This window comes from Neodiprion fabricii, chromosome 1, assembly GCF_021155785.1.
Source record: "Neodiprion fabricii isolate iyNeoFabr1 chromosome 1, iyNeoFabr1.1, whole genome shotgun sequence".
Classification (NCBI taxonomy): domain Eukaryota; kingdom Metazoa; phylum Arthropoda; class Insecta; order Hymenoptera; family Diprionidae; genus Neodiprion; species Neodiprion fabricii.
The window spans coordinates 2,528,311-2,540,006 of NC_060239.1; the positions used below are offsets into that span (position 1 = coordinate 2,528,311).

The 11,696-nt window shown below is 40.6% G+C and overlaps 2 protein-coding genes across 2 annotated transcripts; both read right to left on the reverse strand.

Moving 5' to 3' along the window:
* Positions 1 to 426: 426 nt before the first annotated feature.
* On the reverse strand, positions 427 to 1,925 carry LOC124188189. The gene is made up of 2 exons (XM_046580758.1): positions 1,826 to 1,925; positions 427 to 1,407 (listed from the first exon to the last, which is right to left on the reverse strand). The coding sequence occupies exons 1-2, from the start codon at positions 1,878 to 1,880 to the stop codon at positions 1,049 to 1,051; spliced, it is 414 nt and encodes a 137-aa protein (XP_046436714.1). The 5' UTR covers positions 1,881 to 1,925; the 3' UTR covers positions 427 to 1,048.
* Positions 1,926 to 2,150: 225 nt separating this feature from the next.
* On the reverse strand, positions 2,151 to 2,991 carry LOC124174448. The gene is made up of 2 exons (XM_046553626.1): positions 2,919 to 2,991; positions 2,151 to 2,712 (listed from the first exon to the last, which is right to left on the reverse strand). Exons 1-2 carry the CDS (start codon positions 2,977 to 2,979, stop codon positions 2,294 to 2,296), a joined length of 480 nt encoding a protein of 159 aa, XP_046409582.1. The 5' UTR covers positions 2,980 to 2,991; the 3' UTR covers positions 2,151 to 2,293.
* Between the last annotated feature and the right edge of the window lie 8,705 nt (positions 2,992 to 11,696).

An 11,696-nucleotide genomic window follows, 5' to 3' on the forward strand; every position in this document is an offset into this window, starting at 1 on the left:
CAAACCGCACGGCTTTGCGAGACCGGCGAAGTTTTCAGAAACCGCGGTTGAGGATCGGGCGACGGATGCTGCGGCCAGTCTGGACCAAACCGGGCTCAAACAGCACAATGAAAGCCCCGACCACGAAGGGTTAAAAGAGCAATATAACGATAAAACTGCAGAGCGAAAAAAGCAACCGTGCGCATTCAAGCCTCGTGCCTTCCTTTTCGGCCCGTTTTGCTTCGCCCGTCGAAAAAGTCACGCTCTGAGTCGAAGCCAATAACTGTTTTGTACCGATTCGATTTTTCGGTAAACTGCTTCAGGCCCAGATTTTATTTATTTTATTGCCACGCAACTCGCGTAGACTCGTAAACTGGAGGAACTATTCTACTCGCTTTTCAAACAGCATTTTTATTTCAAGCTTATACAGTTTACAGAGGACTTGTAAGCACGGTGAACACGAATTTTGAGTCTGGGTTCTAGATGCCAAATTTCGATTTCTTCTATGTAAATGATAAATGAAAAGACAGTTTTATTAGATAAGGTTTGTTTTTTTAGATACCGGAACGATGTTTCAGATTTTAAGAAAAATGACCTATCTTCTCAAACACTTATTGCAAATAACAACTAAACAAACTTCAATTTCAGAGTTAAATCACTGTTATACAGAAATAATAACTAATAATGAAATGCAAATGTAAAAGAATTGATAAACAAAGTTTAAAAATGAATATTTTTTGAACTTCTATTATTGTACGGACTTTCTCGTATCAAACCCCAAACATAATCTTCCATCACGCTCTCATTAAACTTCTCCTAATAACGTTAATAACGATAAAGTCCATCGCATCTCGGTGAAAACGCGTTTTCCCTTTTCTTCCGAACAGACACCAATATCAGCTACCAACCAAAAACTTCAAGCCATATTTATCACCGTAAAAAAGACGGATCCAAACTTTATAAGTATTAAATAAAGGTTTTGGTTATTGTTCGATGTATAGAATCGAAATTTATTCATCTGAATAAAAACTCGAAGCAATAAATTTTTTTCTGACCACCTGTGTAATATTTATCCCTGATTCGAAGATCCGCTGCTCTGTCCGCCGAGATTTCCGATGCTGGATATCGACGCGGGAAGATTAGCGAGATTCCCGAGCATTCCGGCCATTTCGCTCAGGTTCGGCATTGGCATTGCCATCACCTGGAAAGCCCCAAGATACATTTTCGCCCCGGAAGTCATCGAGCCGACACCAGGAAGCCCAGAAAGCCCTGATCCTGATACTGGCGAGTCGTTCGAGGACAAAAACGGGACTGACAAAGCTCGAGGATCCGATTTTGGTTCTTCTTTTAGTTCCGTTTCACCGTCTGACGGCTTCTGGGTGTTCTCACTTTTCTCAAGATCTATGCTGGTCGGCGCTGACGCAATGCCTGAACATTTTTTGAAAATTTCACACGAGATTATTTGAAGTTTCAAGTTTCAGTGCCTTTGCAAAGTAAACACGTTGAAGTTGATTAAAAAAAAAAGTGATTCGCTAAGGTCGAATGATGTAAAATGAAGAAGAAAATGATTTCTGGCAATGGAAACGCCACGAAATCTGGAGCCGTTGGAAGTGTGGTGCTGAAGCACGTGGAGGTGAAATTATACGAGTACTTTTCTACGGCGCAGTAAATAATATGGGCGATTATTGGATAACGTTAACAGCTCTGATACAACTGGTAAAAGTAATCGAGATTGTCGCCACAAAATAAACCTGCCAGAGGACTCGTGAAATTTATTCCTGTTCTCGATGTACGTCCTACCCTCAAGTCTGAGGAAAAATTTGATTTTGCGTTTGTTATCACTTACCTACGACGAAGCCGTGCAGAGTCAGTAACAGGCAAATATTTTGACGCAAATTCATTCTCGTCTGCGAAATATTCACGCGGATTTGGTAGTCTTCGATTCTGCACTGATTTCTTATATACCCACCTTCGCACTGCTTTCGCGTTCCCACGATTTGGGAAAGGAAAAATTGAAATCAGTCACGCTGAGCGAGTCGCGGATACATAAGGAATTATGGTAAAATGTTCGATAAGATTGCGCGTGGTTTTTACCTGATTGGAATAGAAAATGTAGAGGATGATTAGACTGTTTGGATTCTAGGTTGCAAGTAATTTTGTAAACGATAATTGAATGCGTAAGAAATTTATTCGAAATTTATAATCCTGATTGCACATATTTGCGTCTTTAAAATATGAAATATCAGATTACAGGTATATTTAAAAACGAATTCTAAAAACAAATCATTCGATAATTTCACAGCAATGTTTTGATCTAAGCTTGCTGATTTTTTTGCGCATCGCCGCTTAAATTAATGTTCGTAGTTGTTGGACGTTCGAAATCGACCGGATCGTGGGGAACTTCGTTTGATACAAATTCAAAAAATTTGTCGACCCAGCCGGAGAAAAATTTTGGATCGCTGTTAGAATCTCTGGCGAGTCTTAATTGATCTCGGTCAATTACGTTCTCCGTGAAATTTTTAACCGCATTTCGAAGCGCTTCCGGTATCAGGGAATCAGTGATGGCTGCTTTTCCCGCGTTTCCGGATGACTCTTCGCTCGTGTACTTGGCAAACAATCGTTCAATAATTTTTCGCATAAATTCATCCTCCAGTTCGCGGAACGCGTCTTCCGTCTCCGAGTTTTCATCCCCGACAGCTACACGGATTTCCGATTTCTCGGGCAAACTTGCACCTGCGCATCACGAAATCACAGAAATCAGCGAAGGATCGTTGATGAATATGAAGCAAGAGCTTCCCAATAACTGGTGAAAAATTTGTTTCAACTCAAATCAAGCAATAAAAGAAATAAAGAATTTCGATCAAAGTAATAAGTAAAAATTTTGATAGAAGGAAAGTTGTTGGACAAATGTGTATTGCACAGTACGAAAATCAACTTACAATTCGAATCGTGGAGCCACATCACGGCGATTGAAATTAAGAGCGGTAAAAGTCCGGACATTTTGAACGGAATGTGAGCCGAGCCAGGATTGCGTTCGTTTTATATATGCGCCCGCTAATTCTAACAAAGCGAAATACCGTAAGCGGAGCGTTATCAATTCCTGATAATTTATTCGGGCTGCGTAGCCAACCGTGTCATGAAATGATGAGTGAAAATAATTCGCAAATTATACATCGTTGTTCAAAGTGAAACGGAATTTTGCAATAACTGTCGATACGGATACCGGCATCCGTTCAAACGCGGGTATAATTCACGGTAATTAGCGTCAAGTGCGATCAGAATGTTACCGGGATGGCAAGATAGCTGAATTTCGACAAATTTTGAAATTCATGAACATCGGATAGCCACGCAAAGTTCGCTGTCGTAGCCACTGCGCAACGACGTCACCGCAGAAGCAGAATTCCAACCAGTATAATCTGGCTTCCGGTAGATGCACCATATTTAAAACATGTAACTAGTTTTCCGTTGTGCAATATCGCAATTTCATATGCGGGTCAGCATCTGCGGCTTGGATAGTGAAAATGTCGTTGCGTAAAAGTGAACGACTGAAAATAGTTTAAAACATTTTGCAATTTTTCGTTGAACAAGGTTCAAAGCTCCAAAATCTTCTTAACACGTCGGTAAAAGCTTAAATTCATAAGAAATTTTGACTGCTTCAAACGTCCGTAAATCTATGAAAATCAAAATTATTTGAGCAGTTCGGTATAAATTTCAACTTACTGGAATATCAGCTCTCGCTACGACTAAATTTAAAAAATGAGCAAAACAGCATGAAGCTCCACGTAGTTCGAAAAGTGTACAGTGGCACTGTTCTGAACAACAACAGACAGATTTTAATGCGGTTACTTTGATAATTTTACAACGTTGATTCAATGCTTAACGCAATTGCTCGACTACTTACAGAAATCTTTTATGCACTAAAGCCTCCACGACACGTGACGTTCAGTAAGTGATCAGTGAACACACTAATCATAGACATCCGGAAGCAAATTAATATTATTAATATCAATGATACTCGATACATGATATCGGATTTCATTGTTCTTCCGAATTTGCCAAAATGTCGTGTTAAAGTCGAAAGAAAACCACGGTAGTTTTTTGCAAATTTTGAAAGCCAATAAATTTTCAGTTTCAAGACTGGTCTGCAGGATCCCTTTCCAAATAATGACGCCTGCTGAAACTTGAAAGAAACTTCGAGTTCATTTCGTTGCACAAATAGCTGCGAAATTTTTTCTGTTTTTTCGGGTTTAACTGTTCAGAAAATGATCGCCGCGACTTTATGCTACGCCCAATGGATTTTTCTCTAAAAAGTGGGTTTGTTCGACCTCTTGATTGATCGATATCATTCGTTTCTATAATCTGTCAAAATGTGATCTAAAGTTGGATGACATTATTTGATAATTTGACGTAAATCCAGATTTTTACAGAAAAAAAACGTTAATGGAAATGCTGGGTGAGAGGAAACTTCAAATTTCAAGGGGTGGACGTAAAAACTTGGAAGGGTTAATATTTCGAATGACCGATGTATCGAAATTTCAAACGTGCGAAAATAAAATAACTGAAGATGAATTGTTCGAAATATTTATTTTTCAAAGTGTAACTGATTAGCAGTCACTCCAAGTTATTCAGTCGTTTTAAAGTCTGACAGTTGGGTCAAGTTATGAAAAATAATCGCTCTTTTCGTAGGGACTTTCGATCGCGGGGGACTCGGATCAGTTTGCGAAATACAGAGACATATCCTGAGTAAAGGAAGGTGGACCTTAGAGGATGCAATCTATGGGGGTAATGCTTGATATTTTCGGTTCGTAAAACTTTATAGAGGGTAATAACACGCGCAGCCAACGTTTCGTCGGACCCTTCGTCTACGTCGGTTCCTCCAACTTACACATTCTCGTCAAGCATTCTTTTTCACGTAAAGAAACGCACCCCATCGAATCCACCCCCACCACCATAGAGGAATTTCGTAAAAATGGCATCTTTCCAATCCTCTCTGCGTTATCAAAGCTTTCTAAAAATTCGTAATTTTAAACTTTTCATGGTCTAATCTTGTCGCTTCATCATCCCCGCACCTTTTTCGATCCGCAATGATCAAGATGATCTATTGCAAAATAGATTTTTCCGTTCATTTTTCATTCTCTTGTACAATCAATTTTCTCTTTTATTAAGCTGTGATTATTTACCAGATTTTAAGTGAAATATGGCGTACTTTGCGGTGAATTGGTGGTAAAATGACAATTTCGAGCTTTTGATACGTGAGCTTTTTCACCGTTCAGGGTTCACAATAACAGGGAAACATCATTGCTTTGCCTGCATCTGGTGTCTCTTTACATGTCCATACCTACAATTACAGTTTGCATGGTAAGGGTATAAGGTAGGTAAGGATATAGGAGATCTACAGGATTTGACCTTACCGACTGTAGCAATATTGCCACTCGGATACAATCCTAACAGCTTTAACCATAGATGGCAATGCTCAACAAACCGGAAAACTGACGCGTGAATTCACTTTGGTGTAACTCGAGTTGCCAGCTTACAGGGGCCTTCTATTACAACAAAATAATACTTAGCAGTGCATATCAAGCTTTGATAAATTCAAAAAAGCCTTCGTTTAATTTCAAATTTTATTTTACCAATTTTATAAAATTATTCCGTGTACAAAATTACCAACGAGCAAAAATTATGCGAACAAAGAAATTGAAAAAATAGTATTTTGCATCAGACTAGGAGGAGACGGCATAAATCAACCAAGGCGTAAAATGAGAAAATCGAAAGTTACGTGGGTGTGGCGGTATATCATCTATTTACGCGTGGGATTAGCCGCGTGGGTATGGGTATAATAACGCGAATCATATAATGCGATGATAATAATTAGTGTCTATGGTAATTCGAACCAGGTGTAATTTGTGACACCTGATGAAAAGATCGCGAGAATCGATAAAATTCGGCAGTATTAATTACGCGGATTGAAATGGTTGGACAGCGTTGAAGGTGAGATATTGAAAACATTCGGGTATTATTATTAGATTCATCTTTGAGGAATGGCATTTAGACGTTTTCATCTCTTCAACTTGATGTAGGTATTTATAATTTGAAACTTCAAAGAATGCAGCCGGTGGCGAATCAAAGCGGTTTTCGACGTTATACGCGGTGCACAAAACGCACGCCGCTTTATATTATAATGATAATAGTAATAATAACAATAACAAGTGCTATTCCCCGGTGCTTTTGTCCCTGGCAATGAAGAGAGTTTCGACTCGGGGTGGAAATAGCCGACAAAAGAGGAAAAAAAAGGAAACAGGGCAAAAAAAAAAAAAAAAAGAAGAAAACGGGGAAAAAAGGTCTCGAAGCCAAGACTGCAGCACCGTATGTGTAAACAAACTGAGAAGATGCGACCAGCCGTCAACGGCGAGATTCTACCGACCAGTATCCTCGGCTCACATACGAAAATTACAACGTTAAAAACTCTTTTACAGGTTAAAATATAAGAAAAAACGTGATTTTTTTCTTCAGCCAGAAGAGGATGTAAAATCTCACCGAGTCTTCGATCATTGTATTAACTTATCGTGGCGTGGATATTTCTGAGCAAGTACAGGAGTACAGTATAACCGCATGTTTCCAATGTACTTATGGTATAGAAAATAGTTTAACGCCTATGTATATATTCATCCACGTATTCTGAGGAACCGTAAGATTCATGAAGATGTTTCAAATTTATGCAAAACTTTCCGCCCACCACAATGCCAGCTTTAACGTTTTCCCACCGTAAATATTGAGATTTCATGTTTGTCATATGCGATGTGATAAATGGCGTAGGATCAGAACGGATTAGGGAAAAAATTTTAAAAACGAAACAGTGGATGAATTGAAAAGTCTCAACTTTGCTAGATTAATTCAATTGATATTTTTGCGGTAAATTATATTCAGTATATTTACGCGTCTTTCGGAATTCTAATTATACTTACGATATTAATAATAAAGTATCGAATAACCGTAGCCTCGTAGATCTGTCACTAAATCAGACTTAGTGAATATTTGAAACATCGTTGATTTGCTTGAAAATCTAGTCTGTAAGAACTTCAGAATGATTGTAAACGAAAAGGTGAAAAACGATCGGTCGAACAGCTCAAGGAGCAAATCTTCTTTGTTATTAATTGACACAACCTCTCTTTATGTATATTTCATATCCGTACCGAACGATTTCCCATCGCCAAGAATATCAGCGACATTGGCACAATAAATGATAATCTCTGCGACACAGTAATAAACACGCCGTGGGTCCCAGGGATCGAGTAGGTATAATATGTAAGTACCCATCGATATAACCCGGCGTTAATTGATTTACCGAAAAATATCAACGAGCGATTAAAATTTAGTACCTACCCTCGTACATCGATAGAGCAAATTGGTCGATGCCGCAATTTTGCAGAAATAACGTGACGTTAATTTACGGCTTCTTTCGTTTCATTGGTTTCTGATCCGAACGTGTTTGAGAATTTGTCTCGAAGCTCAAAACCGTCGGATAAATTCAATCGCATTTCAAGACTCGAGGAATAAGATTCGTAGATTCGTTACATGGCCTCAGATTGTTCAATACGAGGTAAAAATTGATCTCGGGGATAACCTGAAGACCTAAATTGAGCTTGCGAGCGAGGCGTGAAGGGTCGATATTTGTAAAATGGAGTTTCGAGTTCAAACACGACGTGGATACATATGAGCGATGTAGCAAGCCAAACAGAAACGTTGAGTGTACAGAAGATGATCGTTGGAGTAAGGCAATGCAACATCCTTCGAAGGGTACACTGAACTCGGCGAGTCCGGTTGTCAAGCTAGCGGTGATTCTTCAAAGTCCTTGAAAAACTCTTCGATATTTTATTTGACGAGTTCCCGTCGATGTGTGTAAGGCTTGCAGCCTTTGGCCGACGCGACGGCTGCGAGTAACTCGGCTCGAAGCCGAGTTTCGGCCCGTGAAGAACGCGCGACGTCGAGGAATTCCTCGGCTGTTTACAGAGGGACAAGTGATAATTAGACGTGTAAACTTGCGGGGCGGACGCGATCATGCGACGGCCGTCGGGACGACGAGACGTCTTCCTTCCATTTCTCGACGGGACAGTAAGCCGCGAGCTGCAGGTGCGGCTCGATTGCATCTGCCCCAAAGTTTTTTGCTTTTCGAAATTCGAGGAACAGTTGCTTCGCATCAATTCCGGAAGTCGTGGGATCAAGATTTGGGATCTCGATTGGGTTCGCTCGGAAAACCGTGTTCAAGGGTTTCGAAAGCCCGGGAGTTTTTGTAATTTGAATAAATTTTGACCAACTAAGAAGTATGACTGCAACTGGTTTAATCTGGTGGACAAAATTGATTTGAACAAAGCTTGAGTAGAGATGATTTAAAATGGAGAAATCAGATTTTTGAGCGTCGGGTTTTATCCTCTTTCGGGATTGAAGACTATCCGAGGGTGAAGTGTCGATGGTATGGGAAGTATTATTGCTGAAGAATGCACGATAAAGTAGGTGCGATCGCTGAGTGACGGGGAAAGTACCACTGACCGTTAATGTCTTGTTCAACGATACACAGCCACCCGCAAGAACAACCGGGATTTGTGTACGTAAAGAGAGATGCGCACCTACAAAAGGTTCGAGGCAACGTCGCGGTTGTCCTGCCGCTGCAACAGCATGTTTTTATAATCCACGTTAAACGTAACTTTACGACGCGAGAGTATCGGGGCAAATTGATTTCATAACCACAATCGCGGAATTAATGAACAATAAAAATATTATACGTCGGCAATTAAGCGAAGAAATTGCTCAACCCGCCGCGAGTCGTCGGCTACCTCGACATCCAGTCTTTTCTCCTCCGGCCTCGCAACCACCGCGGATTCGTTCTCATATTCAGCCCTCAATTTTGCTTGCGGAAAATTGAAGGAAAAAAAAACGTGTCAAGTAAGAAAAAATTTAATAAAAATAAAGACGCGGGTTTCGAGGTCGAGGAAAAACTGTGTTAATCGAGGTGTTACGTGATTCAAAGTTAAGTGTCCGATCGGATTGTAATTGTAAGGTGGACGTCGGTTGACCCAAAGAAGATTGCAAGCTCGTTCGGATGAATCAAAGTGTTTCGGAGTGCAGTGCGCAGCAGCGACGGACGGACGAATGGGTTGATTTGCGATAAATTTTTGGATAAAATGAGGAACAGCGGTGTGGATTCGCAATGGCTTGACCGACGGAACGGCGAGTCAGGATCGTCCTTGTGCAGGGGTGCAGAGCGCGTGCGCCTCTGTACACAACAATTAAGTGCTTACATTTATGCCTGTCATAATTGGCTCCGTTAAATGAACAGAGAGGCTGAGAAATTAGCTTGTGGGTAATAACCCGGCTATTTATTAACACGTGAAACAAGACGCCGCTGCCCGGCTCGGAGCTTCGCGCGATTCGGCGCCCGACGGATCAGCTTTGCTTCGCTTTTCGTCCTTAGAAGTTGGTCCTAGTGCATGGCGCACCTTCGACGAAGAGCCAGAGGTTGGTCGTTATGCCGTGTCTTCTATGGTGAGTCGAGAGCATAACGTCATCGTCGTTCGTCTCGTTGTTGATTTAATACTGTTTCTTTTGTCGTTGTCGTTATTTTTATTTATTTATTTTTTTTTTGTCTCTCTTTCTCTTTGACGCACGAGGCGAATCGGCTCTAAGAACGAAAATGTTCCGTTCTTATGACGCGGCGTTAACGGTTCGAGGATCCTAATTTATGATGTTGGAGTGATCCTGGGTGATCACGACTCCATTGATACCTCGGATATTCGATTTACTCATTGCGGATCGCTCCGACGCACACCGAGAGTCTCGTGTCGCACCGCAGGATATTCACGTACGTGTCTCTGGGTAATTTACAGGTGCGTTAGGCTTGTTACTCGTCCAGGGATCCAAGCTCAACTAGAGACGACTCCGTTGCGCACGTATGTATGTATCGTTCCAAAGCAGCGTATGGCGATAAATAATATCGAAAGAGCGTAAAGATTGAGAGATGGAATAAATACAGGTCTTTGCTGTATTTATCTTGCTCAAAGCACCCGCAGTATTTCACTGATCGGATGGAAAAATGTTGAGTCGTACCTTGTTCTTGTTTCGTTTCAAACTCGAATATCGCTCCTCCTGCATCGCTTCGCGTCTCCGGAGCCGAGGGTTTTTGCTGCAGTTGAGAATTTTCTATTTTTGAGAAGCGAGAGAAGCTGGTTCGGGCTGCGCGACGAGGGCAAGATGCAATAAATTCCTTTGGACCCGGGACCCGGAGTTACGGAGATGACGAGCAGCCCGGAGAGCCTGCACAAACACAACTCGTCCGGTCAGCTGTATACAATAATAATAACAATTATTACTTTTATGGCACCAACGCCGTTCGCGTCGCAAAGAATCAGTCGGCACCACGCTGTAGAGAAAGACAAAAACTTTCGAGGAAACTGAAAAAAAATTAAAGTCAACAATTACCAAATTTTCTACACTTGTTGGAAGCGAACTTTTACACACACGTATACTCTTTGAATTTCAAGGCACATTTCCATTCGCACTTTTCAAGACGGATCCATTACGGCATGTTCGGACTTGGCATAAACCGTATCGCCAAATCAAAACAGAATTTTGGACACTGTGATGCGAAATTTTTGATACACGTTAAATGCACACTGAGAAAAATTTCATTTGTTACAGTAACTAGAAATATTCAGTAAAACAGGTATTGTTAAAAAAAAAATGTTTGAATATCGTTGGAATTACGAAAAACGAGGTACGCGTAACCATTTTGCGCTATTGTCGATCCTTTTTCGGTAATTGCATAGGAAAATCAGTTTGTGAGGTTGACTGTACGTCTTTAGTTGAATAAGGCTTTAACGTCAATTTATTCTTGCACAAGCATTAAATTTTCGCAACGGTCACAACAAAATACAGTAACAGTGATCGTAATGAGAAGGAATAGTAACGGACACTAGCTAAAAAACTAATTTTCATTTTCTACCTAGAACTATATTTTTCTGTTGTGGTAAAAAGTGAAAATAGTTAAGGACTGAGCGGTAATCAAAACTAAAAATTTCTCTCAGTGCAGTGCAAACTTTCGGTATCAAGTTTTGATAGCTTGAAAATTGCATGAGGATTTTTTTATCCCCGTAACAGAGTTTGCGTTGGTGACCCGAGAACATCCCCTTGGCGAGGGCTCGATCGATCTCACGCATGCAGACACACCCTCGCACACACGTCAGTCGCCTCCGCCCAGTCGACTTTTCACGAAAAGAATATAGCAGATTAGTCGGAAGGCCGTTCTCTTTTGCCGAAAGCCTCGGGTTGTTTATCTGAGAATTGATAAGAGTGGGTATAAGGAAGAGAAACCGACATTCGTTGACTATCGGGCGGCCTTTTTACGTTCGCTTAGCTTTGTCGCGTTACGTAAATCCGTCTCAGAATCTTCTCTCTCTGAAATTATATATTCTACATTCCGCACGTATCTCTTCCATGCAAAAAAAAAAAAAAATAAATAAACACAGTCAGTGTTCTACAGATAAATGAACCATAATTATATCTGTACAACACTCGTGAGGATGATCATTTATTAGTATATTGCATAATTACCAGGCTGCGGAAAATTTCGTTTCAGAATTATCGAGTCTGCTTGTAACTATGTTTAAAAAGAGATATGCGGTATGCGTTGCTTAAAAATTCTAAAGATTTGTGCTTGTTTATCGAAG